Source organism: Dreissena polymorpha, chromosome 1 (assembly GCF_020536995.1).
Source record: "Dreissena polymorpha isolate Duluth1 chromosome 1, UMN_Dpol_1.0, whole genome shotgun sequence".
In the NCBI taxonomy this organism is placed as follows: domain Eukaryota; kingdom Metazoa; phylum Mollusca; class Bivalvia; order Myida; family Dreissenidae; genus Dreissena; species Dreissena polymorpha.
In genome coordinates, this window is record NC_068355.1 from 120523637 (window position 1) to 120539363 (window position 15727).

At 32.4% G+C, this 15727-nt stretch overlaps 1 protein-coding gene across 1 annotated transcript; it reads left to right on the plus strand.

The window, feature by feature from the left end:
• The first annotated feature begins 6751 nt into the window (after positions 1 to 6751).
• Positions 6752 to 8631, plus strand: LOC127847157 (acanthoscurrin-2-like). The gene is made up of 4 exons (XM_052378863.1): positions 6752 to 6809; positions 7616 to 7972; positions 8172 to 8306; positions 8557 to 8631. Exons 1-3 carry the CDS (start codon positions 6761 to 6763, stop codon positions 8291 to 8293), a joined length of 528 nt encoding a protein of 175 aa, XP_052234823.1. The 5' UTR covers positions 6752 to 6760; the 3' UTR covers positions 8294 to 8306; positions 8557 to 8631.
• Positions 8632 to 15727: the final 7096 nt, after the last annotated feature.

Genomic DNA, 15727 nt, shown 5'->3' on the forward strand with positions numbered 1-15727 from the left:
GTTTATAAAAATACATTACACAAACAAATCAACTTTATAAAAATTCCTATCACGTCTTTATAATGATGAATGCAAGGAATTCTCACACAAGAACCTTTCAATGCACATGATAGTAACATGAACATATAATATTATTTGATATTTGTGTTAGATTGCATACCAACATCAACCTTAAAGCCACATACCTTGAAATAATTTACATGTTAATCAATACATATAAATGCAATTTGAAAGTGTGCAAAATTGTCATTAAATATATTGCCTAGTTAGCAAGTAATGGATTATTTTGTTAAATTTTAAAACCGAAAGTAGGATTTTTATACTTATACGTCGATTTCGACAAACACGATTTTTTTAGTTTTAAAGCGCAAACAATACGGATTTCTACCTTGTAACCACCATATATATTCTTACTGAGATAGATACAATTAAATGTATAGCCTAATTAGCAAGTAATTTTTTTTTCAAAAGGCAACGCTTTTTAAACCGAAAGTAATATATGGCATGGGTTACACACATTGTCTTTTTAAAAGGTTTCTTGAAAACTAGTATATGCTTATAATAGAGATCCGCTTAAGAAAATGTATTGAAATGATAAACATCTATGAAAGCTTAATTTTGAAAAGGAAATATTCTTATTACCGACTTGTTTTTTTTTCAAACCATAGCTTTAGGTTTGTTTTAGTATATAACCATGTAATGCGAGGTGCGGTGATCAGTTAACAGTTCCTCATCTTCATTCCTCCCTCGAAGAGAAATATCAGTATAGTTGAAATTACATTTCTCTATGTTACACGTGAATACCTATTAACTGCCAATGTTTTTCCAAAAATATTACAATGAAATGCTATTTTGTGTTTTTATTTCCTCCTAAATAATTGCTAATATATTCATACGTTTGAATGTATACAATAATATTACCAAACAGCATGCAATTCTTATAAACTATATTCGAATTTAAGTATTCGTGGTTATTTACATGCTTTATAAATGCAACCATAGTATGTGTTATATATTGATAGTTGTTGTACGTAAATATGCATTACTTATATGGTAATTGGTATATAAAAGCGGAATCTGATAGAAGGCATATTATTCCGAAAGATACGCATTTTCCGCTAAGTATGTAAAATACAAAATGGATTTGTCGTATTATTAATACTGTTGCTTCAATTGCGTTAAGTTAGATTGACTTTTTGTCATTTTAAACTACATAAAGTAGAACTTTAATCTGGGCTAGTCTACTCAACCGATCCAGAATGCACGCAGCAGTTACTTGCATTTATGTTCTGCCTCCTTTGCGCCTCTTAGACGGTGTTTGATTGTATCATATTGTTTTGTGTTAGTTGCTTTATAATATTCAGTTCATTGCCGTTTAAAAATACACGTTTAAAATGCAACGCACAATTATAATACCATACATGAATAATTTTTGACGATGCTGCTTCAGCAGCTCGTCTAAGTTATTGCACCATGAAAACAATCTTCACAATTGCGATGTATATAAGAGACCGTGCCAGTCCGATTGAGTTAGCTAAATTTTCACAATCCGCATACCTCGTTGATTATAAATGATAAAGGTAAAGGCAGCTTGGTTCCCGTCGTCTTTCAAATTTATCGAGAGGTTCGGGTCAGGAACCAGACACAAAACTGCCAAGTGGCACTTCAAACGCTGTGACGCTGGGAAAACCCCAAATGCACTTATTTTTAGATTTAATCGAGAATGTAACCCGCCTCCCAGTTTCGCTGAATGGATCAAGTTTTCCACGGCCACTACTTTCTCGTACCCCCATTCTATTTTCGTACCCAAAATTGTTCGTACCCATTTTATTTGCTACCCAAATTTGTGTTCGTAACCACATTTTGTGTCGTTCTCAAATATTTTTTCGTACCAAAATTATTTTGCATATATTTTCGTACCCAAAGTTTTCGTACTCAAATTTTTTTCGTACCCAAATTTTCATACCCACCTACACAATTTTGGTGATGAAAAAAAACTTAAATTGATGCTTTTATATGCATCCTCTTCGAAAGCATCGTTACACAAGTACTGTCAGTACTTTGATTTGTAAATCTAATTCATTTAGTGTAGGTATAAACGATAATTTATCAATTAAAAATACTAACATACACATCAAACTGATACATTAGACCAAGTTACACATTTCATTCATCAAAACGACAAAATCGATTCATCCGAATTACAAAATGATTATACCAACGGGTTTTTGTGTCCATTTACACGATAGCCAAGCTGTGGAAACAAAAAGCTAGTAGAACGGACGATTTCTATCTGTTCAATAAAACAATAAACAAAGTAAATGCGTCATTCTGTTGAAATTGTTTGATAAAGTAATTATTGTATGATGCCGTGGTCAGAAAAGCGCGACTTAATTGTGTCGTGTAAAAAGCCAAAAGTTTTGTTTAAAAGATAATTATAATGGAATTATATGGTTAATGTATATGCTACACAATTCGTTAAAAAATCGACAACTAATATTCAGTTAACATACCATTAGTGGATCGTTTATATTGGTTTTGTGTTTCCTTTTTTGTTCAAAAAGGAGTAAAATATAATTTAATAATTATGAATATGAAAGACCGTTTTGATCAGATTAGTGATGTCTGGAAATGTTTTCATCTCCACACTGACACGATATCAGCGTACTAAAACTGAGTTCGATTGAACGTATTTCAGTTTTCTTTTATTTATTTAATTTGAATTGCGAAGCTCTGTGGTGAATGTTAATTGGCGATTGTTTTGTTTTTCAATTTCTTCTGGTCTAAGTCTGAATACATTCGCTTCAAAACCCCGTTGCTGTACATTGACAGTTCTACGGCGGAGAATCATGTTTTATTCTTTATATGTTTAGTTTTTATCTGTATGCATTGCTTCGATTACACAAGCACTAAGACACTCTTCTTGTAAATCATACACGTTCAAAGATTAACAAGAAGTGTTCTATTGGTCATGGCTCAGTCATTGCATGCTTTCATTATGCAAACATTAAGTAAAGAGTCCAAGTCAATGTTTGTTTCGTGGGTAGAAGACTTTTAAGCAATATAGACTCGTGTATTAGAAGTGGTCTTAAGTGACATAGTTGAAACTATCTCTTAGATGTTTGAAGCAGAAATTCATGCCTAAAATCACTTCAAATATTTAGAGCATTTCTACTATACTTAGTTGTTTTAAAAACACATTTTGTTTTATCTTTTACCGTGACTTTGATTTGAAGCAAAACGGACAAGCGCAACTTATTATCTTATGAAAATTAAGCAATATAGGATTATTATAGAAACGCATTAACATATTACACGAGAGAATTCAATAAGGGCGGTCGCAGGTACGCGCACATACCTTCAGCACCGAAAAGCTTTCCAAGTTGATTATATAACTCACATTCACATTCACATTCACATTCCTTGTTCAATGTCATCAGTAGTACTCATAACAACGTCGATATCCCGAAATGTGTTCCTTTGATTACATGTACAATGCATAACGATGAACCAAAACAAACTGCGTTCGACATTTATACTCAAAACTTGATGATGCAATGCTATAAACTAGTATTGAAATCATTTGCGAAACAGACATCGCCTACCTGACATCCTTGCAATGACCTTTATAATTGAATGACGCCTTTTCCAATGCGATGATGTTTGTGTCCTATATAATCCTAAACAAATAAATACTTTACAATATTAATTAAAAACTGGTATCTATAAATTTGATCAATACTATTTTATTGTATATATATATTGGCATTTAAACTGGTTTTGCTGAAAATTACATGGTTGTATGATAAAAGCTACAAATAATGTTTCAGCATCCATGGCATATGTTAATGTTTCATACTTCAGTCCTTGAATCAATCAGATAATCGCAAACCAGCATTTGACCCAATAAAAAGGTTTAAAGACTACGCTGGTAGTGAATAAAAAATAACATTCAAACCCATAATGCGGGGCTGAGTTCCGAATCAAGCGCTGCAATATCACACGTCCAATAAGTCTCTTAATTGCAGAAGATTGTATGTGTTATAAAAAAACTGAAATATTTCGTTCAAATATGTTTGTAATACCAATTTTGATGTTTCTGCTATAACTAATTACAAAAGTATTCGTTGTAATATAATTTTCCTTTTAATGTAATTATTCTCTTTAAGTATTTATATAAAAATAATCAGTATAGTTTGCCAAAACAAAAGCTGAGTACAAATGCCAAATGGGAATACGATTTCAATGTAACAATAATGTTACAATATTGTCTTGTTGAAGTCTAGAGAATTAAACTTAAGGTAGAGCCACTGTAATGGGCACCTTTCCAAATATAATCTAATGTACTATTTTCTTAATCAGCATCATTTCACTGAACAACATGCAGATTTTAAGGTAGGCTTTCAATGCTTGTTAAAAAATATACCGATTTTTTTCAAAACCACCCCCACATTCGGCTTTTGTCCAGTTTATTTGCACCCCTGGGGTATATGAAAGTTCCATAATTCATCCAGATTTCCAAATATGGGCATGCTTTGGTGTGTTCAGATGCAGTAAAGGTGTTTTAAGTTTAAACAAAATGTAAGTGGTTTCAGCCAAGTAGAAATTGGGTTGGTTAAAAACAAAGTGTCATTAATTCAAAATAGTATTATTTAAGTAATATTTTTAACTAAGTTGTTATAGATACACTATATACAGCAAAATAACAAAGAAATAGACAGATTTACCGTTTACTTTTTGATATTTTCACGAGCGCATGGCGCTATTGAAAATATGAAAAGTGTGTACTTCGATGCAAATCTTGGTTTATACAGGTAGTTATTGAAATGTTTGTGTAATTGCTGGAAAACCGGACTATTATTTAACAATAAACATAGGTAATATGCTATATTAAATCAAATTACGTTAGAAAAAATAAAAATAAAACGCGTCGCAAAAAGTATGCGTTGTCGGCAGGATTCGAACCTGCGCGGGAAGATCCCTAAAGATTTGAAGTATATCGCCTTCACAACTCGACCACGACAACTTCACAGTAGTATCTGCTTAAATTGAATATCCATATGAAAACACGTAAAAAGGCTCTTCAATCTTCGAAGTAATCGCGGGAAATCATTACTGTGGCTCTACCTTCAGCCGTTCAAGCGATATTTAGGTTTGTTGACAATACATTTCGCAATGAAATGTCTTTTACGGGGACAAAATGTTTATATTAATTTAATTACTTATCATAATTGTTGTTATACATAAAACAGCAATATATTAATTTAACTTTCAACGGAATAACAAATAAAGGTACACAAATACTATGTAATGTGTTGTTTAACTTCAAGAAACCATATGGTAACAGTATTCGGTTCATCATATTTAAGCACCGCAAGAGTTTCAAATATTTCGTACGGATGACCTAGTTGTTAGGGCATTTGCATACCGAAAATGTGGTCGAAGGACTCAGTCTCACAAGGGATCCGTTCTGAAATGGCATTTGCCTCGCCCTGAGCTTAATCTTTGCGTATAGCTTGTTTTTTGCCATCTGCAAACAGAACGATTGTAATCGGAAGTAAACATGATCACCAGTCGAATCGCCTAGAAGTCATTTATCGCTATTTAAAACATACTTGTAGCAAACAATTATAGAGCTGAAATCTTTGTGAAAGGTAGAAACCCTTTAAAGCTAGACTAACAAGCTCAAAAGCAAACTTATACGAACATAATTATCCCGCTGATTATCTAGTTATAGCATACTCTCCGAAATGTACTTTCAAAGAAACTAGATTCGACCCCAAGCCAAAATTAATGTGATAGTATGCGCATCTATCAGTATATGCGTTGTTTATAGGTGTCTATCGCAACCGTTGTTTATTTTTGGTGTTTTCACTTCATATACACTTATATTTGTTAATGCAGCATCAACATAATAAAACAATAGCACAGAAAGAGAAAATTAATGCATTTGAATATCAACCGTAATTTCGTTTGACAACTGATCATTCATGTACGATGTGAATCTAAATTTAGTTTTAGTGCAGACTCGTTCATACGACTCACGAACACTAACTCCGATCCTAATAAAAAGACAGTTCCGCTCGGCTTACAGTCATGTAAAATATCGAATATATTATATATATTTTTTATAAACAACTAGTAGAAAGAAGAGTTGCAGATAATTAGTCAGTTACCACATTTTAACTAACCCTGTTGACCTGTTAATTCTTTTCAGCTCAATTCAGCAGTGAAAAATGCAGCAATACTGAAATGTGTGCATAATGCATACATATTATTACTGCAAATATATTTGTAAAGAACTTAATTATATTTTAAAAACTAATGTTTCTATGTCTTTAAATATAATATATCACCACAATAAGTTAATTTTTTTGAGATCACATAAATAAAATATATATTTTACCTCACGTATATATTATGAATATATTCAGAATTCAGAAACAGTTTAAGACCATTCCTTATACTTACTTTCTCAGGTTTTAGGTATTAGGTATTGTGTGATTTGTTTTTTCTAATCGTAATACTTAAACGATAATTATGGCGTAAGAAAGTTTAAAATTACCATATTTTATTACTTTGGTAACAGGCGGGGATCGCATTGAACAAAATAATGAATAAGTATAATTGAAAATGGATTACAGTTTTAAAATGCAGTTTTTCTATCACATAAATCAAATTTATGTCGAATCATTCCATGTAGTAAGATGTTAAAGCCTATATAAGCTTGCGCATCATAAATGAATGTCATTCCTGCACCATGAACGCCTGTGTAGCGCTCGCTGTGTCCTGCGTCCTGCTTTGCACGGGTAAGTAATTAACTTTTTTGTTAAATAATTGCTTATTTAATATAGAACTGACTTTAACTCTTCATGAATATGCTACGGAAGGCTTTAAAGTAAATATTAACAAGTGTATGTGTGTGTGATGTTTGTTTTGTGTCAATTTGAATTGTATAGTATATTCTTTAAGGTATGGTATTTCCTTTTCAATATGTTCAATCATTTATACGTATAACAATGTTCAGACTACAAACGTTAACAATACATACAACTTTGTCAAACAATGTATTATCATATAAAACTATGTATATCCATATACTACTATGAATATGCGTATAAAGCTATGAAAACACAATCCCAATGAAAGGAAAGGGATTTAATTATTTATGTTTCCAAAAGATAAACATAATACCGTTCATGCATATTGTATGCGTTTTGTGAAGCCATACAAATTTAGTGTTATTAACTTCATTACCAGCACAACTGGTAAATGAATTATTTTTTCGGAGAAAAAAAAGCGTTTTACTCCGACGTTATTTCATATGATACTTCATGTAAACTAAAAACAATTAACCACATAACTTGAGAATTTGCAATACATGTATGTTTTAAACTCCGCTATTTAAATAGTTGTACATCTACTTGCAAAGTACATAGTATATATAGTACTCACAGTTGTAAAACATTGCAACTGACATAACGGTGTTGACAATTATACTAGTCATTTTATGTCACATGCATCGTAGAAACCAAGAGTTCCTGGAAATTTTTGGAAACTAAATTGTTTGATTATTACTCCGTATGTCATAGCATATTTTCATTGCGGAATTCAGTATTTGCCGTGCCAAAGAAAGGCCATGGTTACGTAGGAGGTTACGGCGGTGGTTATGGCGGTTACGGTGGTTATGGCGGTAGCTACGGGGGCGGCGATGGTTACGTAGGCGGTTACGGCGGTGGATACGGAGGCGGTGGATACGGAGGCGGTGGATACGGAGGCGGTGGGTACGGAGGCGGTGGATACGGAGGTGGTGGATACGGAGGCGGTGGATACGGAGGCGGTGGTTATGGCGTTGGGTATGGATATGGCGGTGGCTTCGATGGTGGCGTCGGATTTGGCGGTGGAGATGGAGGATACGGAGGAGGATTCGGAGGCGGATACGGTGGATATGGATGGGGTGGCAAAAAACCTAGTAAGTTTGATACGTAAACCACACAAGTATAAATGTTTTTGTCTAATGTATCGCAACAACGCTGATTTACGAAATGAAACACTGATGACTAAAACAGCTAGTGTTATTTCATTCATACAACTGTTTGTCTGTAGTGTGCGAATCGTTGATGTATTCATGGAAATATCAAGTTATAGGTTTGCAAGTTTTGTTTCTATAGCTATGCGAGCGCAATGCAAGTGTGTGAAAAAATGTGGAAAGTTCCAGAAGTATGTTGGCCGATGCCCGTGGTGCAAGAAGGGATGCAAACTCGTCTTCTGCTGCAGAAGAAAGTGGCCGTAGACGCAAAACAACGGTATGATCCCTTGATCTGTCATATCCTTTTAATAAAAGTAAGAATATCGAGAACAATTTAGTGAAATAAAATGTTATTCGATTCATTTGTTTAATAAGTGTAAACCTGTTCACTTACCATTACTTATAGTGTTATGTACTTATCAAGAAACAACACACATAAACATTCGCAAAACAACACCACAACAATCACACCAACCTTAACAATACTATTGTGTTATTTTTGACAAGTGTTGCCTTATACATTTCAGGAGACAGGCGGATTCCTACAAAACACATCATGCTCAATTAATGTGTGACAATGTAAATAAAGCATTTAAACAATATATGTTGTAGTTTTTAAACTGGTTAAATAGATTTTCAAATGCAACAATAAAGCCGTAACGTACACAGTAGATTCGTTGAACTACTTGACGGTTTCGTACAAAGGGCGTTTACTTGTTTTGATCCATAGTATTAATAGAGCAGTATTTGACTATAATACATTGCCGATGCATACTGAAGCACGTGTCAACAAATGCATTAGTTCGGAGAGGCAAGAACTGTCTCTCACACGCAACTTACTACACAAAAAGGGGGACCAGATCAAAATCGACCATTTTGAGCATACAACACGCAGCGATAATGTTAAAATATTCAAAACATTTTTGATGACATATAATACAGGCTCACCAAGATGCCAATTCATTGAATTCGTTTATAAATTAATCACATGGTTTGTGAGACGTTTTGGAGACTTAAGAACAGCCTCAAGCTTCCTTTAACGTACACACTACTACTACTACTACTACTACTATTCCTGCTACAACGTACACCATTACTTCTATGTACTACTGCTTCCACCACTACTATTGAAAATGCATCCAATTCCACTAGTATTGCTTCTTTAAGTACAACAGTGCAACCGCTACCAGAACTACTATTACGCTGCTGTTGCTGCTGCTGCTGCTGCAACGACTACACTTCGGGAATATGTATTTTGCGAAAAACTGTTTCACAAATTAATGTAAATTAAATGTTACATTGACATTTAGTGTTCCGAATAGATAGGGTATACACATGAATTATTGCTAAGCAACAGATAATTAATAAGTTTTACAAATAATTGTTAATTGAATGTTTAAAAGTAATTGCCTCACTTAAATAGATGGGCAATGTGTTCATGTAGGCTAAACAATGTTTCCACCTAATGTGCATGTGTTTTTTCGTCCTCGCACATTACAAAAATCCTAGGCCTAACCAATTGAATTGTAAGTAAAATATGCACGTAGGTACATTAATAAAGGATAACAGTCTCAAATGTATTAAATGTCACCACGACACTTAATTCTCAAAATAAGTCATGTTCATAAAATTATCGACAACTTACTAGATGAATCATCTGTATATGTATCCCGATAATTGTCTGATACAAATGTGCTTGATTTATATTTATATATAATGTCAACAGGGTTTCTGGTTAAGTGAAGGTATATATATATAATTCTCAATAATAAAGACATTCGATTTGTATTTCATGAGCTACATGTACGTGTGTTTGAAAAAATAAGACTTGGAAAATATAAAGGGACAAGAATTTGTAAAGTTCGAGCGGCTCGAGCTAAGCTATCAGTTATGCGAAATACAAATGACTGATACAAAGTTTGAAAAAAGACTTACGTAGTATTCCTCTTTTTATTTATCCCAAAGCAATTAAATGGACATTTATGAACTTTGACTTTAAACAATTTACAATAACGACTGTTTGTCGTTTTTCGAGTGACTCGTGCGCATTTATGACGTGATCATGCAATGCCTGTAATTGCATACACAATCACGGAACGGTGTGAAAGCAAAACATACGAATTGTATAGATGGTAATTTCGTAAATAGATTAAGGTAATTAATCCTGCGAAACTCATGCCTGAGGGCAATGGACCATAATATTTGCGTAAATAACCATGTATAACGGTAGAAAACAATCGCTTTAACCAAGAGCATTTAAAATGATATCTTCCTATTAAGGAAGCAGTTAATGTTTCATTTTTAACTTTTTCGTTCTGTGTCATTTCAGGTAAAAGTACGCAAAGGTGTGAAGTTGCTTTTATTTTAAAGTAGAACCACTATTGTTCATTGATTTATTGCTTTTATTTCAATAAAGTTATAATTTAATTTTCGGACATTTTTTTGTCTCTGAATTTTCGAACACCTTAATTTTTTGAAAAATTTCCGTATCTAAATTTTCGGACACAAAAATAATTATTTAATGTGTTCGAAAACTGAGATAACATGAATATATATATTATGCTTTACATATAATGTATATATAACATTAACACATGAACACATTACAAGTACAATATCTTCTTGATACTAGTAAAACATCAACACGTAAAATAAGGCAAATTGTCAACATGATCTTCTCTAAAAAAAAAAGAAGGAACTTGTAAGAAATGTTGTGGTTAATCACAAGACAAAGTATACCGTCTTGACTAAGTCCTTATTATTTATTTAATTACATTCATGTTGGCTGAAAAAAGTACTATCATCGATGTATATTAAACCGTTAATAACATTCGTTGCGATCTCACAATATTCATCTATAATTATAAAAGATTTGTTCAAGTCAGTAATGAAACTTCACGGTAATAGTGCAAAAACAGTATATTAAAGTTAAAATGATAATGTTATATGTGTCAAACGTTGGCTTGAATGGATACAACTGTGATATTTACGATCGTAATTGATTGCTGCTGCTTGTCATTTAACTCTCACTTACATTTTAAGACACCTATCATTTTTACAACAAAACATCTTCACGAAGTTTGTTTATTTTTGTTTATGAATATGAGCTTTTTTTTGCCGTTCATCCTACAGCATGGGGTGCAGTGTGTGTATCGAAGTTATTCATAACCACAAATAATACTAAGATGCATAATGATTAATCAAATTGAAACCAGTTGACGTTTTCGTTTTTCTTTTATTTAAGGGAAGTTAGCTTCATTCGATTGAAACATTACATTCGCACATTATTTCGTTACTGGGAAGCATAGACGTGATTTAAAACATTATTAAGCTATTTGTCAAACCACAGATAACGTAAAAAATTATATTGTTTAAGGTCAACCACCAATAGACACTCAGTAAAGTACAGAAACAGACATCAATTATGTTCGAAAGACAGTAATACTATGTCCATCAATCATATTTGTTCATACTTGTTGTAAAAACAAATCATTGATATGCAAATAAATGAAGGGAATGTAATGTAAATGCATTTTGACGTATATTGATGTCAAAATCATTTCTATGTGAAAAACTGGGGTCTCAAGGCGGTGAAGTGTCTTGTCGTTATAATTGATAAAACCATCCGAAATCAAATCGATTAAATAAACTTTATATATATATATATATATATATATATATATATATATATATATATATATATATATATATATATATATCAAGTGGTAAAACGTAGAGTAACATTTTTTTATGTATCATAGACCAGTCAATGTTTAAAGCATGGTAAGGTACTTTATAGTAAATATCGTTAAAGACATCGTATTCCGAATGCAAGGTAAATTAAATAATGTTCGAATATATCAATACCAACGTTTACTTGTTTGGGTTCATTGAACACTTATCGGATGTTCTTAATACTATTTAAGTTTTACTTTGTTTAATGTATACAACACTATAACGGTCTTATGAACGTCAATTTAGTTCCGTGCTTGAACATTCTTCCGCGAACTGCTAAATGTCCTTTAATGTGATCGGCTTCTTTATTAATGTAATGTTATAACTATATGTTTCGTTCTGATATATTCCGCTGTTCGTTCTTACCTTAAACTTTTTACATGTTATATTTTGTTAAATTCAATGAAAACATATTAAGTCAATAAATCCATGTGTCTATGGGTAATAACTGGGAACACCGTTTTCTGATATAATCATGTGTTGCTTTGAAGGCTTTATTTATACAAACATAATCATATAAAATTATTACAGTGTTTTCATCATATAAGTAGATTTTTTAATTATAGTGTGAGCATACTTTCCTCGAACCGAATATTTAAACTATCTACCTTACAGCATTTGTCTATTCCAGATCGCGTTCACCATTTACGTATGCATTTCTAGACTTATATGTTATTGTTATCGATATCTAATTTATAATTACCACATTCCGATGTTTTGGGTATGAGTTGCCGATAAACAATTTTGTATGGACCTATCGGATTAAATTTGCAAATTATGATCGCTTAACATATTTGGCAAGTATTGCGGTAACAGGTAATGTTATACACCATGAAACACAACCGACTATGCCGGATGGAACACGGGCTGATTCCGATAGTTCCAAAATTTATGCCGACTTTTTAAGGATCTTTCTGAAAGGTTGTGGATATTTTGCTTAATCATGCTGAAAATTTGGTCAACTATTATAGACAGAATGCTCAAGTATTTCCGATTGGAGAATAACGATGTAAAACGATACCAAACTATTTGATATCGGTTGCTACTGGGGCGCTCTGGGTCGTATAATTATAATTTGTGGTTTAATAATGCTTATATTACATGGCCCTAAAAGAGTGAGATTTGATTATGCTTCAATTACATTATCACTATTCGACCATACAGATAGAGCCTACAGATAGGAGATTGATGTACCAACATGCAATTCGCAATCAGATTGGTTTTAACGGTTAAATTGCAATGTGCATATGTGCATATGTTCATAAAAACTGATAATTGCTGGCATTGACAAAACAATGGTCATCCATAACCACAAAGCAATCAATTTCGCTCATGTGTTTCTTCTTACGAAAAACGTTAGGCATGACTTTGGCGAGCTTGATCATGTCAATAATTATAAACGTAATTCAGATGTATAATTTTCAAGGAAAATGGTTTGTAAAAAATAATTTAATGCAAATGTGATTGCAGAAAAAACAGTTTTATTACCACAGACATGTCATAATGAAGGTCATTCGTTAAAATGTAAGTTAAATGAACATTAGTACGGCAATCATTCAAACTGAAAGTCAACACTATCACGCTAATTAACAACAACGTATATTATTGCAGACATCGTAATGTGGTACAGTGTTTGCTTTAATCTAAAATATTATATTTGTCTGATTGATTCGTTACTAAATATATACTGAAACATGATTTTAAAATGCATCACAATTATTAATGCTTTAATATAACAAAGGTACTAAAAGTTATGGATATTTTTCAAAGCAATAAAGACATACAAACAACAATCAACAATAAACCCAATACAATTATCACAGGCATCAAAACATGCACAGACCTGTACGTCTTTAATATCCTAGATTGCTTAAAAAAATGACTAAATTTGAATTCGATAATTACCATAACGTAATTGTATTGCAAATGCATTACACTTGTCTTGTTGCGACTTAGTTGGTCAGATATGGACTAATATGAACATTTCACTGATCAATATCTTGGAGGGAAAAAGCCCCCGACACTTAAAATTCTAAGCAACGTATGTTTTGTTAATCGGTCAACGTTTTGCATTATTTAAAGCCGCCCGAGTTGATATTTCTCACAACAATTCGGTAAATTCAACTGACCAGAATTGATTAGTGTTCGTCAGATACATTCCAAAAGCTTTACACGTCCATACTGATTTTCGCGAAAATTGTCCCCGAAAAATGCAAAAATCATTAAATATACGAAACCTAATCATGTACATAACGGAATCCTCAAGACTTTTTTTTAACCTGTGACGTATGCACGCTTTGGGCCACTTGAGCGCCAATTTCATAACAAAGAAGAACTACTTAATAATACAAGCAATTTTCAAACGAATTATGTCTACGGGGAGCCCTAGCAAAGTGATTATAAAACATGTTTTTGTCTTAATGGAAAAACGAGGATCAGTGTGTATGGAATATCATGTTCGTAAAAAGGCAGAAGCAAGCTGATTGCATAAAAATGATTTCTCAGATCAGAGCAAATTCAATAAGGCCGATTTGTGGATTGAAAACAAAAGTTTTTATCCAGCTTGATGAAAGTTTATTGAGATTTGTCGAGAAATATGCATAAGATATTGACAAAAAATCACGCTGTAAAAAACATTACGCTGCAATGTCCTGTCTGTTTGCTTGTCCCATTTTAAACGGGTAATAACATGATTATTCATCATTCATGCAAATGGCGTTGTAAACAATGATGCAATGGCCACGTGGTTTTACATGTGATTTTTCAATGTAAAATTAGATAATTCTGTGCATGCACATAAATTAAAAAGCCCTATCTATGAACTGAACATTTCTTGACCGATTTTTACCAAATTGTTTGTACATCTGACATAAATACAAACACATTTTGACTCATAATCACTTTTTTTGCGACACATAACAAAAATGGCAAAAAGTAAAGTAAACAATGATGACACACAATATTTTAATATTAATGTTATACAAAAACATAACATATTTAATACGGATTTTAGTTTTTAAAAGAAAAAGTATGTGTTTTGGTAAGGAGTGAAATATTCAAAAACTTATTCAGGAATACAAGTTTAGATAGTAGTAAAATTAAAGGTTTTCTTTTTAACCATGTACGATGTGATATATGATCAGTTAATGAATGAATAACACATACATTGTATATAGTGATAGTAATATAATGTTAACATTTATGTACCGAATACTTTAAGTGTAGGTAAAATTGTTTTTTATATCTACATATTTGATAACATCACTACATCGTGCTTGATTTCACAAAACGTATAGATTGATGCGTGTTAATTTCTATATCCTTTACTACGTTTGACTGAATACTATTTTGTTAAATGATACTGTAATGAACCAACTCGAAATTAAATCAAATAAAACGATCACATAGTATCTGCGTATTTGATCAGACTGAACAAAAGTGGTGCCAAAATGTATTAATCGCCACAACATTACTCGGAGGAAGAAACACATACATATTTCCTTTGAAATCGACACTTTTGAAAGTTTTAATTATTAATATAAGAATTAAGTGATTCATCGCTATTACATGTACAAATTTGAATTGTGTTTGCATAATGTCTAGCTTTTTTATTTAATTTCGTATCAAGTTTAATGTTGTGGATCGTTTCTAATAAAGAAGGTTTCAAACCAATGATTCGGTTTATTCCTTAATACCCTGTGTTTAGCCTCGATTTAAAACACGTGCGCGCATATACATGCTGTAAGATTGTAAACAAAAACATGCATTCGCGGTATAAATATTGCTTTTGGTGGTAAAGATCAAGTTTAATATCCCGAACATGATTTTTTTTACACTTGCTAGCTTAGTTTGTAAAGAGCTTGTCCGAGAATCATGGGCTCGATACCCGGCACAATGCGTGTGGGGATTGGTTATGACATGTTTTGCACAGATATTCTCCAAATACATCCTATTCAAGTAGGG

Bases quoted from the DNA above. Each gene is read 5' to 3' on its own strand.
- LOC127847157 (XM_052378863.1), top strand. From the start codon at position 6,761: ATGAACGCCTGTGTAGCGCTCGCTGTGTCCTGCGTCCTGCTTTGCACG. The intron at 6,810-7,615 runs GTAAGTAATTAA...TGCGGAATTCAG, and splicing joins CTGCGTCCTGCTTTGCACGG to TATTTGCCGTGCCAAAGAAA. The intron at 7,973-8,171 runs GTAAGTTTGATA...TTGTTTCTATAG, and splicing joins ATGGGGTGGCAAAAAACCTA to CTATGCGAGCGCAATGCAAG.